Source organism: Callorhinus ursinus, unplaced genomic scaffold (assembly GCF_003265705.2).
Source record: "Callorhinus ursinus isolate GAN/ISIS: 27379988/994484 unplaced genomic scaffold, GSC_fseal_2.0 scaffold1, whole genome shotgun sequence".
In the NCBI taxonomy this organism is placed as follows: domain Eukaryota; kingdom Metazoa; phylum Chordata; class Mammalia; order Carnivora; family Otariidae; genus Callorhinus; species Callorhinus ursinus.
Window position 1 is genome coordinate 113,616,497 of NW_027397063.1, and position 23,730 is coordinate 113,640,226.

At 40.9% G+C, this 23,730-nt stretch overlaps 2 protein-coding genes across 6 annotated transcripts in view; one reads left to right on the plus strand and one right to left on the minus strand.

Moving 5' to 3' along the window:
- CEP70 (centrosomal protein 70) overlaps positions 1–15,878 on the plus strand; it is a 115,724-nt gene extending 99,846 nt beyond the window's left edge. For 4 of the 5 annotated variants that reach the window (XM_073899409.1, XM_073899414.1, XM_073899408.1 and 1 more), the window contains one exon: positions 9,209–9,470. In XM_073899409.1, coding sequence (XP_073755510.1) covers positions 9,209–9,309 — 101 coding nt within the window. In that variant the 3' untranslated portion in view covers positions 9,310–9,470. Of the gene's footprint in view, positions 1–9,208; positions 9,471–15,726 lie in introns of those variants that run through there. The other variant, XM_073899423.1, reaches the window with a different exon arrangement.
- Positions 7,082–23,730, minus strand: part of ESYT3 (extended synaptotagmin 3) — a 49,710-nt gene continuing 33,061 nt past the window's right edge. The window contains exons 12-23 of the mRNA XM_025881657.2: positions 23,421–23,510; positions 22,862–22,924; positions 22,705–22,767; positions 22,085–22,153; positions 21,282–21,368; positions 20,433–20,582; positions 18,230–18,726; positions 17,465–17,563; positions 16,821–16,952; positions 9,907–10,012; positions 9,028–9,077; positions 7,082–8,673 (exon numbers count right to left, since the gene is read on the minus strand). Of these exons, the coding sequence (XP_025737442.1) occupies positions 8,637–8,673; positions 9,028–9,077; positions 9,907–10,012; positions 16,821–16,952; positions 17,465–17,563; positions 18,230–18,726; positions 20,433–20,582; positions 21,282–21,368; positions 22,085–22,153; positions 22,705–22,767; positions 22,862–22,924; positions 23,421–23,510 (1,443 nt within the window). The 3' untranslated portion in view covers positions 7,082–8,636. The remainder of the gene's footprint in view (positions 8,674–9,027; positions 9,078–9,906; positions 10,013–16,820; positions 16,953–17,464; positions 17,564–18,229; positions 18,727–20,432; positions 20,583–21,281; positions 21,369–22,084; positions 22,154–22,704; positions 22,768–22,861; positions 22,925–23,420; positions 23,511–23,730) is intronic.

Below are 23,730 nucleotides of genomic sequence, written 5' to 3' on the forward strand. Positions count from 1 at the left end.
ATTCTTTGTTTTGTTAGGCTGCCGTTATATTTCTAAACTCCAGCCCATAATTTGTGAAAGAATCTGTGTCTTTGAGGGTTCAGTAGAAAAAGTAATTGGATATTCAATAATGTAAATACTCTGAGTTGATTAGATTACTCCAAGAACTTGCTATGAGGCAGTTTGTAAATCTAACAGTACTTGAAAGGAAGAAATGTAATTTAAAAATTATGTTAATTTAAATTTTGTTAGCTAGTTTAAGAGCCTCTGGTTAGCTCTTAGTTTAAAACAGGTTTTCAAACTCTTCCTCAGAGGCCCCGGAGTTTTTTTTGGAGGGTCATTGAATGCCACTAGGAGGAAGAACTGCGGACTCTGTCAGATCTACTTTTATCCAGTTTTAATTATTTAAAATATAAGTAAAGTACTGCAATTACTGTTTTGCTTCTTTTTTAAAACATTTTAACTGATACATAATTGACTAATAAGCTGTACATACTTGAAGTATACAGTTTGATAAGTTCTGATACACACACATATATACCTGTGAAACCATCACCATAATCAAAATACTAAACATACCTCATCTCTCCAAAAGTTCTCTCTTTGCCCTTGGTAATCCTACCGAGCCCCCACCTACCCCTAAGCAACAACTGATCTGCTCTCCCGTCACTATAGACTCATTTGCATTTTATGGGATTTCATGTAAATGGAATCATACAATTGATTTCTTTTTTTGTCTGGCCTCTTTTACTCAGCATAATTATTTTGAGATTTTTGCATGTTGCACTTATTAACAGTTCATTCCTTTTTATTGCTGTGTAGTATTCTGTTGTGTGAGTATACCACAGTTTGTTTATCCATTCACTTACTGATGGAGATTTTAGGTATTTTGAGTTTTTTACTACTACAAATAAAACTGCTATAAACATTCATGTTGTTCAGATCCTGGTATGGACATATACCTGATATCCAGTGTCTTGAAAACTGTTTCATATATTTTGTCTGTTCTTTGTTTTGCTTTGGTTCTGGTTGGTACAGGTAGAAGGGTAAATTCGGTTTCTGTTGCTCCATCCTGGTTAAAAGTGGAAGTTTAGAAGTATTAAGTCTGAAAATATATAGGGTTTCTTAGGTTGTCTTTTCATTATTTTTTTCTAATTTTAATTGCATTGTAGTCAGAGAACATTTTTTTTTTTGGTATCAAGTCTTCAGGCATTTGTTGAGACTTTGTGATTTTCTATGTGATGAAATTTATACATATTCCACATGTTGCTTAAAAAAAGGCCTCATCTCTATTTGATATATACTGCTATTAAATCGTTTAAATTTTCTTCATTTCTATCAGGTTTTTTGTCTTCTTGATTTGTTAGTTTATGGGAGATACTAAAATTTCTCTGGATTTGTCAAATTTGTTTTATGTATTTCAAGCCTATTTACATGTACTTATAAACTCATAGTTGATAATATCTTCTCAGTTAATTATTGCTACTCATGCATTTCACCTTGAATGCAGGTTTGTCCTTTCTTTTAATTAATAGTTGTTGGATATTTTCCTTTTTCATTTATTTACTAATTTTGTTTATTGTAAAATATAACACATGCTAAAAAGGGTATAAACCATAAATGTCAGGTATAATGGTGAATACCTATGCAACAATAAAAAAAATAGAACATCACCAGCACTCCCAAATATACCCCCCCATGTCGCTTCCCCCAAGGGGTAACTATTAGCCTGACTTAGGTTAGTCTCTTCCTTTTTTTTTAAATAAATAGCTTTGCCACTTTTGTATATGCCTAAACCAGGATAGTTGAGTTTTACCTGTTTTTGAACTGTATAGAAATGGTGAATCATATTTTTAATGTTTGTTCTTTGGTTCAGTATTATTTTTATACTATTGATCCATGTTGTTGTCTGTTGGTCCAGGTTATTGTTTTCATTGGTGTCTGGTATTTCTCTATGAATATTACACAGTCCGTTTGTTCTACTGGCAGTTGATATTTGGGTTGTTTCTTGTTCTTGGCTATTGTGAACGCATCCTTTATATGCATCCTTGTACACTTGTGTGCAAGTTTTCTAGAATCAATATCCAAGAAGTAAAATTACTGGGCCCTAGGGGAAAACACTCGTGTATACTGCTACAGAGGCTGTGGACTCTACAATTAGAGGTAATATATTCCTATAGATAATGATGTCAGTGGGGCTTTGGGGGTTGTACATTGTGGCAGTTTTGATAGGGAATGTTTACCTTCAACTTCAGAAGAAAATGCCAGACTGTTTTCCAAAGTGATTGTACCAGTGTATACTGCCACCATCAATGTATGAGAGTTGCCACTTTTCCACATCCTGACCAATTGTTGGTAAGTCAGATTTTCAATTTTTTGCCATTGTAGTATATAGAGTTGTTATTATGGTTGTAATTTTTATTTCTGTGATTACTAATGAAGTTAAGCATCTTTTCCTTTATTGGCCATTTGTATTTCTTTTTTTAAAGTGCTTAGATATGTCCTTTGTTCATTTTTCTGTTGGACTACAGACAGACTACTCTGTCTTTTCATATTGATTTGTAGGAGTTATATATTTTGGACATGAGCCATTTGACATTTATATGTATAGCAAATGTTTTTTGCAATTCTCTGTCCTCTTTCCATTTTCCTCTACAGTTGATTGTTGAACAACATGGGGATTGGGGGGTGCCACCCTGCCCCCCATGCAGTCAAAAATCTATGTATAACTTTTGATTCCTCAAAAACGTAACTACTAATAGCCTACTGTTGACCAGAAGGAAGCCTTACTGATCATGTAAGCAGTCGGTTAACACACATTTAGTATGTTGTGTACATTCTGTGCTGTAGTCTTACAGGAAAGCAAGCTAGAAAAGAATGTTAAGAAAATCATAAGGAAGAGAAAATCATTTATAGTCCTGTACTGTATTTATAAAAAAAATAATCCACATAAAAGTGGACCCATGCAATTCAAACCCATGTTGTTCAAGCGTCAACTGTTAGGTTCTTTTTCTGAACTGAAGAACCCAATTTTAGTATAGAGATGTCTGGTCTTTACCTTTATAGTTCTTATGTGTCTTATGAAGTCTTTCCCTAGTCGCAGTTGTAAAGTTATTCTCCTATGTTACCTTATAACTGTATAGTTTTGCCTTATCACATTGAGTCTAATCACCTAGAGTCGTCTTTTTTTTTTTTTAAATGAAAGTAGAGTTGGCATACTGTATTACATTGGTTTCGGGAGTACGACATAGGGGTACAACAACTCTACACATTATAATATGCTCACCACAAGTGTAGCTGCCCTCTGTCACTATACAGTGTTACTAAAATACCATTAATTGTGTTTCCCATGCTGCCCCTTTCATCCCTGTGACATAAGCATTCCCTAACCAGAGCCTGTACCTCCTACTCCCCTTCACCCATTTTGCCCATCCCTCCATCCCCCTCCACTCTAGCAACTACCTGCTCTCTACTTATGGATCTGTTTCTGCTTTGTCTGTTCCTTTGTTTTGTTTTTTAGATTCCACATATAGGTGAAATCATACGGTTTTTGTCTTCCTCTGCCTGAATTGTTTCACTTAGCATAATACTCTTTAGGTCCATCTATGTTGTCTCAAATGGCACAATCTCCTTTGTTTTTACAGCTGAATAATACTATATTGTGTATATATACCATATATTCTTTCCTCATTTATCAGTGGACACTTGGGTTGCTTTTTTTAAATTTTGCTTTTAACGATTGTAAATAATGCTGCAGTAAACATAGGGTACATACGTCTTTTCAAATTAGTCTTTTAATTTTCTTTGGGTAAATACTCAGTAGTGGATTTACTGGATCATATGGTATTTCTACTTTTAATTTTTTGAGGAACCTCAGTGGCTGTACCAACTTACATTTCCATCAGCAGTGGACAAAGGTTCCCTTTTGTCCACATCCTTGCCAACACTTGTTACTTCTTTTCTTTTTCATACTAGCCATTCTGACAGCTATAAGGTAATATCTCCTTATGGTTTTAATTTGCATTTACCTGATGATTAATGACATTGAGCATCTTTTTTTTTTTTTTTTTTAAGTAATCTCTGCCCCACATGGGGCCTCCAACTCATGACCCTGTGATCAACAGTCACATGCTCGGGGCGCCTGGGTGGCTCAGTTGGTTAAGCAACTGCCTTCGGCTCAGGTCATGGTCCTGGAGTTCCGGGATCGGGTCCCGCGTCGGGCTCCCTGCTCAGTGGGGAGTCTGCTTCTCCCTCTGACCCTCCCTCCCTCTCATGTGCTCTCTCTCTCTCTCTCATTCTCTCTCTCAAATAAATAAATAAAATAAAATTAAAAAAAAAAGTCACATGCTCTACTGACTGAGACATCCAGGTGCCTCTGATGTTGAGCATCTTTTCATTTGTCTGTCAGCCCTCTGCATGTCTTCTTCAGAAAAATGTCTATTCAGATCCTCTGCCCATTTTTTTAATTGGATTATTTGTTGTTTGGTGTTAAGGTGTATAGGTTCTTTGTATATTTTGGACATTAACCCCTTACCAGATATATCATTTGCAGATATGTTCTCCCATTCAGTAGGTTGCTTTTTTTGTTTTGTCCATGGTTTCCTTTGCTGTGCAAAAGCTTTAATTTTTTATTTTCATTTTTATTTTTTAAAAATATTTTATTTTGAGAGAGAGAGCTAGAGCATGCACTAGCAGGGGGAGGAGAAAGAGACTTAGAATCTTAAGCAGACTCCATGCTGAGCACAGAGCGCAACACAGGGCTCAATCTCACGACCCTGAGATCATGACCTGAGCCAAAATCAAGTCAGACAGAAAACTTTATGTTTTGACGTGCTCCCAGTAGTTTAATTGCTTTTGTTTCCCATGCCTGAGGAGACATATCCAGAATAATGTTGCTAAGTCCAGTAACAACAAGATTACTGCTTATATTTTCTTCCATGACTTTTATGGTTTCATGTCTCACATTTAGGTCTTCAATCCATTTTGAGTAATTATTTTTGTGTATGGTGTAAGAAAGTGGTCGTTTCTTTCTTTTGCCTGTAGCTGTCCAGTTTTCCCAGCATCATTTGACATTCTAGGCTTTAGTAGTGGGTTTATTGTGATTGTAAATATATTTAGAGGTCTTTTGACCAACTTTTGTTTTTTTCCTAATTATCAATTTTTTCCTGTACTTTTTTTCTTTATTTTTGGGGGGGTGGATTTTTCTCTATTACTTTTTCTTCTCCACTGTTGATTTAGAAGTTTTATAGTTCAGCTCTATTGATTTTTCTATTGTTACTTTATTTTATTGATTATCTTAAAATTTTAAATATATGCGTAGGGTCCAATCAGCAGACAAACCACGTTGCATATGTAGCTAACAGGAAAATTTAAAACAAGAATTGCTAATTAGTAAAAAGTAGTTAACTACTATGAAAGGGGATAAAAGAGGACTCTAGGAGGTACAGAATAGCAACTGCAGAAAGTAGATACTACCCTCAGGGATAAAGGAGAGTGAAGAAAGAAATTGTGAAATTTGGAAGAATGCCTTCCAACTAGGCTGAGATTGAAAACTTTGAGGAGAGGTTTGGCGGAAGAAGGAAGTAGGAAGAAGCCTACTTGTGGCAAAAAAAAAAAAAAACAAAAAAAAAACCACGAAACAAGATGAAACAACCCAACTTGCTGGCTGGTGCTGAACCATGAAGGCCATGGTTATGGTGGCAGAGCCCAAGGACATGAGCCAAGGAAACTGTGAGGGGTGCTTCCGTGTCGGAGAACAGCCTCCACACAACAACCAGCTAGCTGCCATGGAAAATAGCACATTAGTAGAAAAAAGAAAAGCCCCTTTTTCTTGCTCCTCTGGCCTTGCAAGTGTCTCTCCAATGCCCTGTACTGGGAAAGGCTGACATCAAGCCCCCTGGCAGAGACAAGTGTGGTGTCTCCTGAATCATCAAAGGACGGCAAAGATGGGTTGATTTGGAGCCGAGAGGTGATAAGATAGTAACTGACCCAAATTTATCTATAATTTATTTTTAAAATATAAAACTATCTTTAGTTTCCTAAATAACGACCTGATCACTTTAACTTTCCACTGAACCAGGCTCTTGTCCCTTTTTAAATGTTAATACCAGCATTTTAGTGCCATGTGTTTTTGAACCCAGTTTTTGCAAAAACTTTTGGTTGCTTGCCTGTTTATATTTTGTAAGCAGTCAAGACTTAGGTTAACACTTTGTGGATTTCTTTGCTCCCCATTGTTTCCCATGTACCACTTCTGAATATTATACTTTCTTTCTTGCTGAAATACATCTTATGGCCATTTTTCAGTTTGATGTTCTCATGTGTTTTATATTTTTAAAATTCCAATTTTATTTTATAATTTTGCCCATGAGCTTCTTTTAGTGGGAATTACATGCTGCAGGGGTCCCACATGTGCCCTGGATGGGCCTGGCAACCCTAACGGCTAGTTTTGTGGTTGCCTGTGTCAGGGCTTCACGTGATTGTAGGTTCTAAACCAGTTTTCACATTAGTTTCAAGGTTTGGGGTTTCTATTCCAAGTCAGTTGTGTGTAACCTCAGACCCTGTGTTCCTGTAGGACAGATTAGTTGACTGCTTCCACCCACTGTTGACAGCCAGTTCCTTGTCCTCATTGGCAGCCAAGGTGTTTTCTGATAAAAAAACTTTTCAGGCTTCTTGTCCCTTACACAAGCCTTGCCTTCTGTCAGTGTATGCTAAAATTCTGGTTCCTGTCAACACTTAAATTCCCCTACAACTCCTATACACTGCTTTAAATTTCCTCTTTGGACCATCGCCAGGAAATTTACGTGTGTTACTTCTTAATCAGCCATGTTTAAAATAAATGCTGTTCCTGGTTTAAGTAGGTTTTCTCTGTGTTTGGAAGAGGAAGGGATAGGTTTTCACTTGTTGGCCATCTTAACCAGAAGTTGTTTTAGGTTTGCTGATATTAAGGATGTGATACATGATGCATTCCCTTATATGTCTCTGATGCTTTACCATTTTCAAGGCACATGTATTTAGTGAGCATTCCATTGCCATTGTGAAGTAGACAGGACAGGCATCAGTTGCCTGATTTTGTTATGAGAATCTGTCACTCAAAATAGAAATGTTAGCAGAAACAAATTTTATTACACATCTACCATGTACTTAGCATAGTCTTGGATGATGGGGATTGAAAATCAATTACAGTAACTTCAACTGGATGGACAGTAAACAAACATGAAATTTCAAACACAATATGCAGAGTTGCTTAGTATGTGACCTTCATAGATATCTAATAAGCCTTTTTTAAAAATTAAATATTACAAGGCAGGGAATTACTAAAAAAATCCACAGCATTGACAGTAAATGCTGTAGGAGGTGGGGGAGAGGCCATTTCAGTGTGGACTGGCATAATAGAGGTGGGTTTTGAGACAAGGCTTTTGAAGAGGATAGGATTTGAGTAGGCAGGATATGATATATAGACTATTCTGGAATAGAGCACCTGCACATAAAGTAGTAAAACACTGGGGGCTAGACTGTTAGGTCTAAAGGACAAATTAAGGATTGGGTTTTATTCGTCTAGAAAACAGGAAATCATAGATAATTTATAAGTGAGAGTAACATAACAGAAACTTTAAGATTAGTTACCATTCTTCGGAAAAGCAGCAGTGAAGGCACTGGGGGGGGGGGGACAGGAAACTGATGGCAGGGGCTGTTGCCCGAGTGAAGAGAAAAGGATGCAAACTCAAGGGTAGCTCTAGGATAACATCAGAGAGGATAAGAATATTTGGTGTTATAAAGTTTGAAATGCAAAAGAGGCACTTGTTTGTGCAATTTACATATTTTGCTTTTAAATGCTATTTAGGTGAACCAGCCATGTCTTAGAAAAGTGGAATAGAATTGCCAAACCATCTGAGAGACAGACAAGAAGCTCCTTTTTCCTCTGGCACTAACACTGCAGCATTCTCTAGTGCTCTGCTTTGGGAGTGGAGATGTAGACCTGGGCTTGGGGTTTGGTTTGCTTTTTTCTATGGAAATGATGCCATGTGCTGGAGTTTGGGGCCAGGCCATCCCACATTGGAGTATTTAACTCAGGGTATTTAGGTATATCACTATAACATTGTTGCCATCAGAAAAGTACATTTTAGTTCTACAGTAGATACAGGAACAAATTTCCAGGCAGCGAAGTACCAGAGGTGGCAGAAGGACCAGAAGGGCTTAGGTAGTGTTGGCTTTTGGCCCTTTTGGTGTGGGTCATTTTTTATTCCCATAAAAGAAGCCTCTTCCCTTGGTCAGTCACTTCCCAGGAATACTGGTAGCTGCTCCAGGAACAGACCTCCTTCACCCCTTATGTCTGAGACAGGACACTTTTGACACATACATTTGGGCAAATCCCAAGTTATATGGTATGTAATTACCTACATAAAAAAATCACCACTGAGGTTCTGATAATTTATTAGGTATGAATACCCCCATTTCTTTCTGGATTTGGAGAACTAAATCCAACTGAGAGAGGACAGTACTTGCTTTTATATATACGTTTACCTCTCCCTAATATTATCCAGTCATGTACTTAAATTTCACACAAAAATGTATGTATGTATTTTCAAATGGCTGTTCTGATTTAAATTACAAAATATACATATGTACACATTTTACTGTAAAGGTGGTAAGGGTGCTCATCAACTTCTGGGCTGTCCATCTGGAGTCAGCTCATACCTGTAAGACAGTTGGGTTTGGACTTGTGTTAGTATCAAGAGTGTGTTGTGGTGGCAGCATCAGGACAAGCAGCCTCGTCTAGCCAGCCTAGGCCCCTGCGGGACAGGGAGAACCCATCCCTTTGTAAGTCGACCAGCCAGGATTAAGGCTAGAGCTCATAGAGGTCTGTTAGGTAAGTGAGAACTGCAGGCAGAAAAGCCTTAAGTATAGGTTATAATGTGTCTCCTTCCTTGATAAGCAAAGAAGTGGACATGTACTGAAAAAGGAAGAATTTTGGAGAAAGATTATGTGCAACTGTCGGAGACAATGTCTTGAGTACCAGATTAATGTGATAAAATGAAAGGGCTCACTTACCATCGTGAGAAGCCCTTAATCAGATCCTCTTTTGATAAGTCAATCAGTACCTAAACAAACACAAATAATCAGTTTCCTTCCAAAAACTGCATTAAATGCAAACATATTGGGACAAATGGAATTGATCGTAAAAAGGGCCTCCTTGGGTTTCAGTTTTGAGCAGGAACTCTTTTTCTTTTAGCTCTCAGCATGGAACCTCTCCAGAAGGGCAATATAGACACTGACCTCAGCGTACTGGGAAAAGGTGAACTGCTCTTTGGAGTTAAACCTCAGAATTTATAAATGCTACTGAAAGAGAAAACAACTCGCCTTTACTCATGAACTGATTCGTAATTTTAAGCAAGACACCCTAGTTGCCTCAACTGTGTAAAAATGAAGATAATTTCACCTACATCATAGAAGTAGGATCTTAAAAAGATGATTATAAGAAGGTCTATATTAAAGTACAACTGCAATGTATTGTACAAATGTCATTCTTTTTGTCTGTCCTTGGCATCTTCCTGAAGATTATATTTTCTCTACTTCTACTTAAAGTAAAATCCCGTCTCCACAAAAATCTGACATAATGAGACCCAAGCTTCACACAGTGCTGTATTTATCAAAACAATACTTAATAGATGTTCAAATACTTGTGCAATGATGAGTTTGGATAGATTCTCCAGTTTGTTAAAATAGTGTTTATATTAATTTACATGTTTTACTTTCAACCATATTAAAACACACACACCCAAAAACCTCCCAGTGAGTCTCTAACGTCCTCCAAGCCAGTTCTGGTTAACAGCCAGATGATCCCATCAGAATTTCTGCAAGGTGTTCCACCAATGAACTCCAGTTAGAGTGCCAGGGGGACAGAGTACCAAGAGTCCCTCTTGTACTTACTTTTCCTAGCTCCTTCCTTCTGTGTGAGCCAAGTGGCCTACTGTTTTTCACTGCGACATCTAGTGACCTCTTCTTTACTTCTTCCATGGGAACAAAAAATTCAAATCTTTAAGATGCAAAAAGTCAGAAAGTGAGATTTACTTTTTATTTACATATTTTAATCATTTTTGTTGAAAATCTGGAGTGTTTGATCCATTTTCCTACTTTTAAAACAGAAGCTATAGACTATTTAGGGGACCGTGTAAAACATTTGGCTCATAGCAGATATTCAGTGCATCATTGTTACAGGTTATCACTGTCCTATGCTAATCGCAAGCCGTGGACGTATTAAGAGACTGCTTGCCTCTCTGTGAAGTGCCTTGGACTACTGTGCTCTGGGGTTTCTTACTTTCTCTGAGCCTACCCTGGCTGCCTTTCTTTCAGCTGCCCCTTCTCACTCTCAACAGTGCTTGCTCATGGGACCACCTCCACCCCTACCTCCATTGTTTTTTCTGACCAGCTAAGGACTAGGATGCTGAAGAGTCAGCTGCAGTGGAGTTTCGTAGAAAATAGTGGCCCTTCCCTCTTCTGCCTGTGGAGTAAGGCAGAGGAATCTTAGTGTATAAGCTTTGTCATATACTCACAGGAGGCCACTGGAATCCTTACTTCTAGGTTATGTTTTTGAGGTACGGGAACATTAGTTTCAGGTGTTTAACAATGATTTGGTATTTGTATATATTGCAAAATGATCACCGCAAGTCAACATCCATCACTATACATAATTATAAAAATTTTTTCTTGTGATGAGAACTTTCAAGATCCATTCTCCTAGCTACTTTCAAATATGTAATACAGTATTATTAAATATGGTCACCATGCTGAACATTATATCCCCATTACTTCATTTTATAAGTGGAAATTTTTTCCATTTGACCCCCTTTACCTATCTCTACCCTCCCCACACACACACATAACACCAGCCACCAATCTGTTCTTTATATCCACGGGCTTGGCGTCTGTTTTTTTGCTATCCTTTATGGGCTTTTTGTTTCTTTTAGATTTCCACATATAAGTGACATCATACAGTAAGAGTCTTTTTCTGTCTGACTTATTTCACTAAGCATAATACCCTAAAGGTCCATCCATGTTTTTGCAAATGGCAAGGTTTTTTTTTTTTTTTTACGGCCAAATAATATTCCATTGTGTATATGCCACATTTTCTTTATCCATTCATCTATCAGTGGGCACTGAGGTAGCTTCCATGCCTTTTCTATTATTGTAAATAATGTTGCAGCAAGCATGGGAGTATTGTATGTGTTTTTGAATTACTGTTTTCATTTTCTTTGGATAAATATCCAGAAGGGGAATTGCTGGATCATATGTTCTATTTTTAGGGTTTTTTTTAAAGATTTTGTTTATTTATTAGAATGAGAGAGAGAGCGCAAATGAGAGGGGGGAGGGTCAGAGGGAGAAGCAGACTCCCTGCTGAGCAGGGAGCCTGATGCGGGACTCGATCCCAGGACTCCAGGATCATGACCTGAGCTGAAGGCAGTTGCTTAACCAACTGAGCCACCCAGGCACCCTATTTTTAGTTTTTTGATGAAACTCTGTACTGTTTTCCATAGTGCCAAATCCTAAACAAATTTAGGATTTGTTCCCCCCATCAGTGCACAAGGGTTCCCTTTCTCCACATCTTTACCAACACTTTGTAATAGTCATTCTCATAGGTATGAAGTGATAGATCATTGTGGTTTTGATTTGCATTTCTCTGATGATTAGTGATATTGAGCACCTTTTCATGTGTCTGTTGGCCATCTGTATGTCTTTGGAAAAATTTCTGTTCGGGTTCTCTGTCTTTAAACCAGACTTTTTTTTTTTTTTTTGCTTTTGAATTGTGTAAGTTCTTTGGATATTTTGAATATTAACCCCTTATCAGATAAATGGTTTGCAGATATTTTCTTCCATTCAGTAGGTTCCCTCTTCATTTTGTTGACAGTTTTCTTTGCTGTGTAGAAACTTTTTAGTTTGAGCTAGTTGCACTTATTTTTGCTTTTGTTGCCTTTGTTTTTGGTGTCAAGTTCAAAAAATCAAGTTCAATGTCAAGGAGCTTATTGCCTATATTTTCTTCTAGGAGTTTTATGGTTTCAGGTCTTACATTCAAGTCTTTAATCCATATTGAGTTTATTTTTGTGTATGATGTAAGATTGTAGTACACTTTCATTCCTTTAAATGTGGCTGTTCAGTTTTTCCAGCACCATTTATTGAAGAATCAGTCCTTTCCCGTAAGTTGTCATATTGACTATTGTCATAAATTAATTGACCATATATGTGCAGGTTTATTTCTGAGCTATTTTGTTCCATTGATCTTTGTGTCTGTTTTTATGTGAAAACCATATTGCTTTGATTACTGTAGCTTTTTAACAGAGTTTGATATCAAGTAGTGTAATGCCTCCAGCTTTGTTCTCAAGATTGCTTTGGGTTTTTTATTGTTCCATACAAATTTTAGGATTTGTTCTATTTCTGTGAAAAATGCCATTGGAATTTTGAAAGAGATTGCATTAAATCTGTAGATTGCTTTGGGTAGTATGGACATTTTAACATTAATTCTTCCATTCTATGAGCAGTAACTATCTTTCCATTTATTTGTGTTGTCTTCAATTTTTTTCATTAATGTCTTACAGCTTTCAATGTACAGCTCTTTCATCTCCTTGGTTAAATTTATTCCTAGGTATTTTATTCTTTTTGATGCAACTATAAATGGTATTGCTTTCTAATTTCTCTGATAATTCATTGTTAGTGTATAGAATGCAACAGATTTTTGTATATTGATTTTGTATCTTGCAGCTTTACTGAATTTGTTGATTAGTTCTAATGGTTTTTTGGTGGAATCTTTAAGGTAATCTATAATGTCATGTCATGTGTGAACAGTGACACTTTTACTTCTTCCTTTTCATTCTGGATGCCTTTTGTTTTTCTTGCTTAATTGCTCTGACTAGGACTTCCAAAACTAAAAAAGGTGGCAAGAGTAGGCATCCTTGTCTTGTTTTTGATCTTAGAGGAAAAGCTTTCAGGTTTTCACCTCTCAGTATGATGTTAGTTGTGGGCTTGTCCCCTATGGCCTTTATTACGTTGACGTACATTCTCTCTATACCCACTTTGTTGACAATTTTATCATAAGTGGATACTAAATTTTGTCAAATGTTTTATTTGCATCCATTGAGATGAACATACGATTTTTGCTAATTTGATGTTTCATATTGATTTGCAGATGGATACTGAATCATCCTTGCATTCTGGGATCCCCACTTGATCATGATGTATGATCCTTTTAATATATTACCGAATTCAGCTTTCTGATATTTTGTTGAAGATTTTTGCATCTATGTTCATAGAGGGTCTGTAGTTTGTTCTTGTGTCCTTGTTTGGTTTTGGTATTAGGGTGTAATGCTGGCCTTGTAAAATGTATTTGGAAGTGTTCCCTCTTCTTCTGTTTTTTGTTTGTTTGAAGAGTTTGAAAAGGATGGGTATTCGAGTGTTTGGTAGCCTTCATCTGGTCCTGGACTTTTGTTTGTTGGGAGATTTTTTTTTTAATTTAATTTTATTATGTTAATGACCATACATTACATCATTAGTTTTTGATGTAGTGTTCCATGATTCATTGTTTGCATGTAAACACCCAGTGCTGCATTCAATACGTGCCCTCCTTAATACCCATCATCCGGCTAACCCATCCCCCCATGTTGGGAGATTTTTGATTACTGATTCAGTCTCCTTATGAGTAATTGGTCTGTTCAGATTTTCTATTCATTATTCAGTCTTGGTTGTATGTTTCTAGGAATTTACCCATTTCTTCTAGCTTGTCAAATTTGTTAGCATATAGTTTTGTTCATAGTGGTTTCATGATCCTTTCTACTTCTTTGCTATTAGTTATAATGTCTCCTCCTTCCTTTCTGATTTTGTGTGTTTTCTTGATGAGTCTAGCCTAAGGCTTGTCAATTTTATCTTTTCAAAGAACCAGCTTTTAGTTTCATTGATCTTTTCTATTGTCTTAGTCTCTATTTCTTTAATTTATTTCTGCTCTGATCTTTATTTCCTTTCGTCTTCTAACTTTGGGCTTTCTTCATTCTTTTTATAGTTCCTTGAGGTATAAACTGAGATTGTTTTAGATTTTTATTGTTTACTGATGTAGGCATTTATTACTGTGAACTTTCCACTTAGAGCTGCTTTTGCTGCATTCCACGAATTTGGCAAGTTGTATTTTCCATCTGTCTGAAGATATTTTTGATTTCTTCTTTGACCTGTTGATTGTTCAGTAGCATGGTGTTTAATCTTTACATACTTGTGAATTTTCTGGTTTATTTCTAGTACTAGTTTCATACCATGTGGTCAGAGAAGATGCATGATATAATTTCAGTGTTCTTAAATTTTATTAAGACCTGTTTTGTGACCTACATATGATCTATCTTGGAGACTGTCCCATGTACACTTGAAAAGAACCTCATTGAGGTTCTTGTGTATATTCTTGAGGTATATTGTGTATATTCTTGAGGTATATTGTGTATATTCTGCTTTTGGATGAAATGTTCTGTATCTGTTAAATCTCAGTGGTATAACATGTCATTTAAGGCTGATATTCCTTACTGATTGTCTGGATGATCTACTATTGATGTAAGTGGGGTATTAAAGTTCCCTACTAGTGTTGTATTGCTACTTCTTCCTTTAGGTCTGTTAATACTTGATTTATATATTTAGCTGTTCCTATGCTGGGTGCATAAATATTTGTAAATGTTAGATCCTCTTAGTGGATTGACTTCTTTATCGTTATGTAATGCCCATCTTTCTTATTACAGTCTTTGTTTTCAAGTCTTTTGTCTGATAGAAGTATAGTTACCCCAGTTTTCTTTTAGTTTCCATTTGCTTGGAATATCGTTTTCTATCAGTTTGTGTATGAAATGAACCTCTTATAGACTGCACATAGATGGGTCTTGTTTTTTTTTTATCCTTTCAGCCACTCTTTGTCTTTAGATTGGAGAGTTTAATTTATAAAGTAACTATTGATAATTTATATTAATAGTACTCAATGCCATTTTGTTGTTTTCTGACTGTTTTGTAGTCCCTCTCTATTCCTTTCTTCTTTCGCTCTCTTCCATTGTGGTTTTATGACTTTCTTTAGTAGTATGCTTAGATTACTTTCTTTTTACGTTTTGTGTACCTACTATAGGTTACTGCTTTGTGGTTACACTGAGGCTTATGTAGAACAGTCTTTAAGCTAATAATATCTTAAGTTTGAAAGCATTCTAAAGCTTTCACCCAGACCCACCACATTTTACATCTTTTTATATCCCTTAGAACTAGTTACTGTGGTGATAGTTATTTTTAGTACTTTTGTTTTGTAACCTTCATACTGGCTTTATACGGGATTAATCCACCACCTTTACTATATATTTACCTTTACCAGTGAGATTTATACCTTTATATGTGTTGTTACTAATTAGCACCCTTTCTTTTCAGCTTACAAAGTCCCTTTAACATTTCTTTTAAGGCCAGTCCAGTGGTAATAACTAACTTAATTCTTAATGGCAACTTTGCTGGACAGAGTATTCTTGGAAGTTTTTTCTTTCAGTACTTTGACTGACTATATTGTGCCAATCCCTTTTGGCCTGCAAAGTTTCTGCTGAAAAATGTGCTGATTGTCTAAAGGGGTTCCCTTAATATGTAATGAGTTTTTCTCTTGCTGTTTTTAAGATTCTCCCCTTACCTTTAACTTTTGACATTTTAATTATAATGTGTCTTAATATGGGTCATGTACTCACAAGAGGTCTCCGGGCTCCTTACTTCTAGGTTTATTGTGAGAGTGGAGGTTGCCAAGTCTGCCCTCCAGATAACCTGGTCATATCTTACTGTTACAATGTTGAGAGAGAATTACTAAACAGGTTTGTCACAAAAGCCAAATGTCAAACCTTTCCCTCCTGTGTTCCCACATAGCAACTGTGAAATCCTTTTATTTGAGTGCAAAGTCTTTTACTTGCGTGGCTCTAGAATATAGGATGGTGCCTGGCATAAAGTGCTCGATAAATAATGAATAGATTCTCTTTCCCACACCCTTTCTTGATATCAGTGAACTCCAAGGGAAGCCAATGAACTCCAAGTGAAGCTCTTAAAGGAAAGTATTAGTTCTTAGACAAGGCCCAAAGAGGGCTCAATGCAACTCTTTTAAAATGAGTAACTACTGACCAAGATAAGAGGAAATGAAAATGATCAGGTATATTATCTTCCCAGGCTGGTTAGAAATGGCTTTTGTTAGGATTCTGAAGCAGAAGGAAGCAATAAGGAGATTTTGACTTCTTGACTTCAAGTTGACCTCAAGGTACAGAATATTTCACATAAGACTTGCTATACGAGACCCATCAAAAGCAAGAAATGTGATTAGAATCTATCAGTTGTGTGCCCAAGGACATGGGTGGACAAGTCAGGGGAGGACATCTGTTTCACTTGCCACCTATGCTTTGTTGCAGAAGGGAAGACAGGCCACAGGGCTTGGAGCTTCAGAAGAAATTTTATGTCTCTGGATTCAAGATATGTTTTTAACTGCTACTTTAAAACAGAGTCAGAGAAAACATATTTGGCCAGATTTAAATCCTTTTACTGCTAAAGAGGCTTCATTTAAAGAGAAAAAGTAGGAAGCAGTTCATAATCAGGAACATTTTAGCTTCTATGAGCAAGAAAAGTTGGTAGCTGTTTTGCTAAACTGCCCTGGCAGTCCTTTTCTCCGACTAATGTATAGAAATTTCATGAAGGCATAGACTGTGTTATCCCGAGGCCCACAGACCTAGCCCTTCCTAGCATCGGGCAGGCTTGCCAGGCACACAGCAGGTACTCAGCAAATACTTGAATGGTAAGAAGACACTCTAAGCAGGGCAGTTTGGTTCACTTACGTCTCATCAAACAGGGGTTCCAGGGTCTTCCGTTTTACTGAGGTCTTCTTACGACTTGCCCACCTCCTCTCCGGTAACAAGTAGACACGGACATAGGGATCAGCTCCACTGCTGGTACAGGGTGTCAGGTTTCTGATTTGGTTTCAAAGACATTAAAGGAAAAAGTTTTGAAACACTGAAAGGACTCTTTTGGAGAAGGTTGTACTAGCCATTCAACTTGAGATGGCTTGTGGATAAAAATGCCCTGTTGTCTAGACCAAAAAGCAAAAGTCTGCAGAATTTGGAGGATAAAACATCAGATGCAGGATTTTGAAAACGTGTTTTTTAAAGTCCGGAGTAGAGCAAGTACTTCCCATCTAAAGGAAATTGGAGATTCCCACTTGAGAAAAGTTACTGGCTCCAAGTCCCCTCAGACAGTTTTTGCAGTGGTTATATTTAAACAAAGCCCTTGGCTCTGGAGCCGCCCATCGGCATCACTGAGGACCTTGTCATTCACCGCATGAGGCCTTCACACCTCACTCCTTCCTAGTGTATTACTTGTCTGCCTCAGGGATGCCCACCCCTACCGTTACTTCAAGCACCTCCACTCTTCTGTTCACCTGATGCTCCCAGAGGCCTTTCCCCCGGCCCCAGCCCCCCGTTACCTGCAGCCATTGATGAGCACGCTGAGGCAGCGCCGCAGACACACGTAACGCACGGTGAGCTGAACCTCACCCAGCCTCCGCTGTCTGAGCTCCCCGCCTCTGTAAGGAAAGGGCTTGTCACTTCCCTTGCCATTATGGGTGTTGGCCTCTCCCCCAGCCCCTAAGACAGAAGCACGCCCTGCTTTAGGCGCATAGAGCTGTGTGGGTTAATAATTCTCAGGTTCCTTTCAGTCAGAAGTCAGTTCCATCCATTCACATGTAATTATCCTACTTCACAGTAGGAAGAACATGAACCCTGGAGTGGGATCTGCCTTTATACCATGATTTCCTCTGGGACCTTCGGTGAGTTATTCGACCTTTATGATATTAACTTCTATCTCCTAGGGTAATTGTGAAGATGGAATTAAATAACATGCTAAGCTCATAGTTAACAATAAATGGCAGCCATTGATGATCTATTTCCACATTCTAAGCTTTCTATATCATCCCAGTGCACTTGAGAATTCAGGAAATGTTTCTGTGGTAAGGAACCTTAACAACCGAAGCCCAGCACCTGTGTTACCGTGGGAACGTACTTGCTCTCTCTCTTTCTCTCTCTTTCTCCCTTGCCCTGTGTTTCTAGCATATACCATGCTGCCTCTCATGAAGCCACTTTTTAAAAGACCAGAACTTGCAAAGAAAAGTGAGTTCGTATCTACTTTTCCATCCAGGAATGTATTTTTCACACAGGTCATTGTAGACAAGATTAAGCAGAGAGGTGCATACTCAATGTTGAGGCCGATATCTGTCAGGTCAGAGCAGGAGGAGGCCAGGGAGTTGAGCGAGGACATGCTGGGAGCCAGCCTCTTGGGCGGCCATGCGAGTGGGGAGGCAGGGCATTTCATGGGTCTGGGTGACTTGATGGGCCCTGGAGAGTGGGGACCTGGGACAGTCAGGAAGATGGTGGCCGAACTCTTCTTCTTCCCCAAGGGCTCAGAGAGCCCTTTGGCACTGTCCTTGCCTTCGGGCTCTGGGACTGTCTCTTGGGACACGGGCTCGGTGGCAGCAATAGTGGTACTGGGGGCTGTGATAGTGCTCTTGGAGGTTTCTTTGGTATCAGAAGCAGAATCTGGAGGGCGTGGCAGATCTGCAGGGCACTCTCCCTGGGATGGGGCTTTGGGATCCTGGTTGGTGTCCACCTTCTTAATGAACAGGGGACCTTTCTTTAGGGCTTCAGGTCCTGTGTATGGGCTCCCCATCTCTCGTTCTTCCACGCGCAGGAACTGCAAGCAGATGACAGGATTATGGGCTGGGCCCCCCCACATCCACTTTCTCTTCCTCTGCTCTCACCTTAACCTCTGGGAAATGGTTCCTTCCTCACTGCCCAACCGAATGGATTTCTCCCCACCCCACCCCCATATCTTCCTTAACCTCTCTCTGCCCCTGGGTCCCTGTAACCAGTTATTCTCTTTTTCCCTTACTACTGCCTCAATAGTGAGTCTTCATGAGGACTCAGTCCTGGCCCCCACTCACACTGGCTGGTGGAGACCTGGCTCATTCTTAGAGCATGTACTGTCCCTCTATGCAAAGGACTCCCAGAATCTACACCTCTACCTTAACCTTCACGTATATCACACACTGCCTTCTGGATAGGGCTCTTTCCAGCTGTCACCCTATTCACCATTGCTTTCTCTAAAATGTGTTTCCTGTCCACACACCCCTCTGTGCTCCTATAACCGAAGTTTCAAACCCCAGCCATTGTGTTTCTCCTTCCCCCCCGTCATCAAGACCATTTCTAGGGACTTCCATTTCTAGCACTATAGTGATCAAAAATTCTGGTTTTTGATTACTCCTCATTAAGGATGACTAATAAAATGAAACAAACATCCTTTTTAAATGCATAGGATGACTAATAAAATGAAACAAACATCCCTTTTAAATGCATAGCCAAAGTTACAAGAAAGTAAGGAAAACCCCTAGGGTTACTGAAAAATAAAGGCTAAGCTTTCCTAGGGTCATTTATCAACCTTGAAAAATCCAAGGGGTAATAAGGAGAAGAGGCCTCGGGTCAATGTGAGGCTGAGAGCTGAAGTAGGAACCATGAAGGTGGGGTCTCTTTAGGGGAAAAAAAGTAGTCTAGGATAAACATTCCACCCCCGACCCCAGAAAGACTGCTGAGAAATATGTCCATCTCTGCCTGTACCCTGCTGGGGGAACTGAAGACTTTCCTGAGACTATGGCACCTGACAGGACTGTCTTATATGAATTTTGGTTCATATTTATACCTGTGGAATCTTGAAACCTAAAATTTAAAAATTAACCTAAGAATGGACCCAGTTTGTAATGCCCCCAAAGTGCATAGTTATAGCAAAAAACAGAACCTCCCTGGAAGCAAGCAACCTCAATCTAGGTCACAAAAGAACACTCGACATATGTTTGCAACCCAGGTCACCGAACATAGAAATGAGTCACCCTGAAAAAGCATCAACAGATACAACAAATACCAAAATCTAACTCTCAAGGTCTTCAGATAATAGAATTCACAGACACACATTATAGCATAGGTATTTTCAGATGATTAAAGATGGAATAGAAACAGACACAGTGGATTTGGAAAAGATAGAAATGAAAAAGAGCCTTTGAAATAAAAACCATGAATATGTAAAGAAAAGAATTAGTGGTCTAGAAGACGGATCTGAGGAAATCAGAATGTAGCACCAAGAGATAAAGAAATAGAAAATATGAAAGTGAGGTCAGGTAGGGACGGAGGAGACGGGGAGAAGGTCCAGTGCAGGAGTTCTAGAGTGAAGGATTAAAGGAATAGGAGAGGCAGTATCTGAAGCTGACAATATTCCAAAGTTGATGAAAACTATGGATCTATTTCCTAGCTTCTCAGCACAGAGCAGGTACTCAGTGCTGGGCTAGTCCATCTGGTTCCACGGCCAGAGCTCCACCCCTCACCTACCCTGGGGAACGGGGAGAGATTTACCCGAAGCACCAGCCTCATGGAGATGAGGCTGTCCAGGCCTGAGCGGTCCAGCTGAAAGCGCTGCTCAAGGGTGAGGTCTGTGTGGGGTAGAATCTGGCACAGGGGGAACTCCAGCACTCCCAGAGCACACTCCTGGTCATCATCTAGCACCTGGCAGGGGGCCAGTCACAAAACAGGAGAACCAAGCCCCACACCCGCCACCACCTCTCCCTGGGCCCCATTCAAGTCTTAAGTTCACTTCCGTAAGCATGTCCTGCGCTGCTCTCGGCCTCTGGTCCTGCCTGAGAACCCGGGACTAGGCCCAGGCCCCTCCCCTGTGTGCAGTCAGGGTAGAGGCAGTTAGGAGCTCTATGAGGCAAGTGCGTCCGTCAGATGCTCAGTCACAGGGGCTTTAGGGACTGATGGGCTGAGGGCCTTAAAAGATCCCAGTTCGGCCGTTTGTTGTTCAAGCTTTCATGACTAAGTCACTGTTTGAGCCTCTCTTTGCTTCTGTGTGAAATAAAGAAGCTATCTCTCTTCCACAGATCTTTTGTGAAGATTAAATTATTTCTTAAAGAAGTACATCATCATTAAGGTCCTGGGATAATCCCAACACAGGCCACTCTGGGTGCTGGGTAACAACTGGAAAGACTCTTGCAGGGAGAGCCCTGGAGGGCTTGTCCTTCCACAGCCTCTTACCCAGTGCCCTTGGGCACCAGCCTCATGAAGATGTGGGGCCTCTGCATCCTCTCCCACACACAAGGGGCTGACTTTACTGCTGGGAGAACCTGCTCAAGGCGAATTAGCAAGCTCCCCACCCCTCCTGGCTTAGACACTTCTTAGCTTTGTTCCGGCCGCCCAACTTCAAACCTTCAGATGCAGCTCCTCAGCTGCCACGCTGGACACAAAGAAGGAGAACGCCTGGCTCCACACTGGGTCCTTGCTGTGGGGACAGGTCTGGGGACAGAAGAGAGTAAGATCACTGAAGGGTCAGGATGGGCAGCGCAGGACACTGGCGCCCTCTGCTTTCAGCTGGCCACCCACTGTCCCCGGGAGCCTTCTCCGCCTCTGCCCCGGGGTCAGGCGCCGCACACTACAGCTTAGGGGAGGCGTTAGAGCAGGGCAGCCAGACCCAAAGGCCAGACGGGAGCTGTCCCAGGAAGTTGTGCAGGGGCTGAAAAGCATACCAGCAGCACTAGAGCTCACTTCCAGGGGAGGGGCCCAACAGGATTTCTGCTGCTTTCTAGCTGGTGCTCTTGGGCAAGTCACTCATCTCTGACCCTCAGATTCTTTTTTTTTTTTAAGATTTTATTTATTTATTTGACAGAGACACAGCGAGAGAGGGAACACAAGCAGGGCGAGTGAGTGGGAGAGGGAGAGGCAGGCCTCCCGCTGAGCGGGGAGCCCGATGCGGGGCTCGATCCCAGGACCCTAGGACCATGACCCGAGCTGAAGGCAGACGCTTAACCGACTGAGCCACCCAGGTGCCCCCTGACCCTCAGATTTTTAAACTATAGAACTATTTTGTGAGGTTGTTCTGAAGACAAACTATCTAGAATGTAACCTGCCACCTACTAAGCATTCAGTTCTCTAATTCCCTTCCCTTCTCTTCTCTCCTTGAAAAGGTGGGGCGCCCCCTTTCCTTGTCCCCTGGCTGTGCACCAAGCTCTTACCTTGCTAGTCTGTGTCTTCTTGCCTACAGATAGCTTGACATAGGAAGAAGGGTCTCTGCTGACTTTGTTCTGTGCAGGGCAAATCCACAACAAGGAAAGTGGCACCACTGGCCTGAGACCACCCCCCACCCCACCGTACCTCCCAACTCCCGGGGCTTCAGTGGGATCTGGGACCCACCGACCGCTTCCCGTCGAGAGAAGCCTACCATGGTGCTCCCAGGGCCACTGGGCTGCCAAAACTGTGCAAGCACCAGGGCAGGGCTAACCCCAGGAGAGGTTCCAAGTTAATGACAAGAGGCCGGGAGCTGGGCCTGGTTCGGCACAGGCTCTTGTTCCCTGGGGCCTATGGAAATGGTCAAGTTTCGGCTCTTTAACTTGTGACCCAGGTACTTAACCTTCTGGGTGCTACTTGTAAGATGGCAACAGAAACAGACACACTCATCATGGGACTTGGGCATAATAAACATGAGGGACGAGTTGTAAAGCCCAGTGCCTGGCACACAGCAGACTTGATGAACAGCACTCTTGTCATCCTTGGGCTGTGGGTGCACAGATGATCACCCACGAGATAGGGCTGTGGTCACTCTGGGGAAAAGGAGCCGTGACTTGCTTTCACTTACTTTGGTGAACCTGGAGAGTTTTTTGGCTCGATATTCACCATTCAGGTAGTCAAAAGGGTTTCTCTGTAGCACAAGGACAGGATAAATGAATGACGCATGGACATTTGCAAGTGACGGGCACAAGGCAGGGTGTGACACTGGTCACGTCACCACTCACCGGCAGGTTGCAGGCACTCTCCAAGAAGACCACGAGCATGGCAGTCGAAAGGCCACCTTGGTCCTACAAGCAGACACAGACCCTCACTAGGTGCTGCAGCATCAGGAGACACAGACTGGTTTTGGAGAAGCCTATTCATGGCAGAAGGAAGCCAGCCAGCCCTTGCACTCCAGACAAGCCCTAAGATTCCCCACAACCTAGCTTTTGGTTGAGACTGAGTCTACAACTGCAGCAGGACAGATTCAAGTCAGACACGGGGGGGTACTTCTCCATGGACTGGGCTGACCAGCACTAACAGCTTTTGAGGATCCCATCTTCCCGGAGATGCTCAGAGGCTGCCTGCTGAGAGGCCACGAGCTGCCCTGGGTGGAGATGAGGCCGAGGGACAGGTTCTGCAGAAGGTGGGGCTGGCTGGACGATTCTGGGAGTGGGATCTGGGGGCTTCATCCCGCCCCCTTCCACACCGCTCTCACACGGACCAGCCCTGCCACAAGTCCCACCCCCGCCCCACCACACCCACATGCCTTTCCTTTAGGGAGCACTGACACCCCACACTCACCTCGACCAGAGCTTCTGGGTCGGCAGTCAGTGAAAGCCACTCCAGCCGCAGGTGCAGCCGCCCGCTGGTTGTGTCGTGCAGGGCAAACCACTGCAGGAGGAGGGAGAGGAGAGCTCAGGGAAAGGGCCAGTGAGGTGCTACTGACCCTCTTCAAGTAGTTCCCTTCTGGGACCTGGGAAGGGGGGGCCTTCGTAGGGGCTTTAGGGAAAAGGTGACCCAGCCTAGACGGGGTGGGCTCTGGGCTTGAGGGACCAGGAGAGGTGATCATAGAAGTGCTTCTGTCCTTCTACGGACAGATGGAAACAAGGAT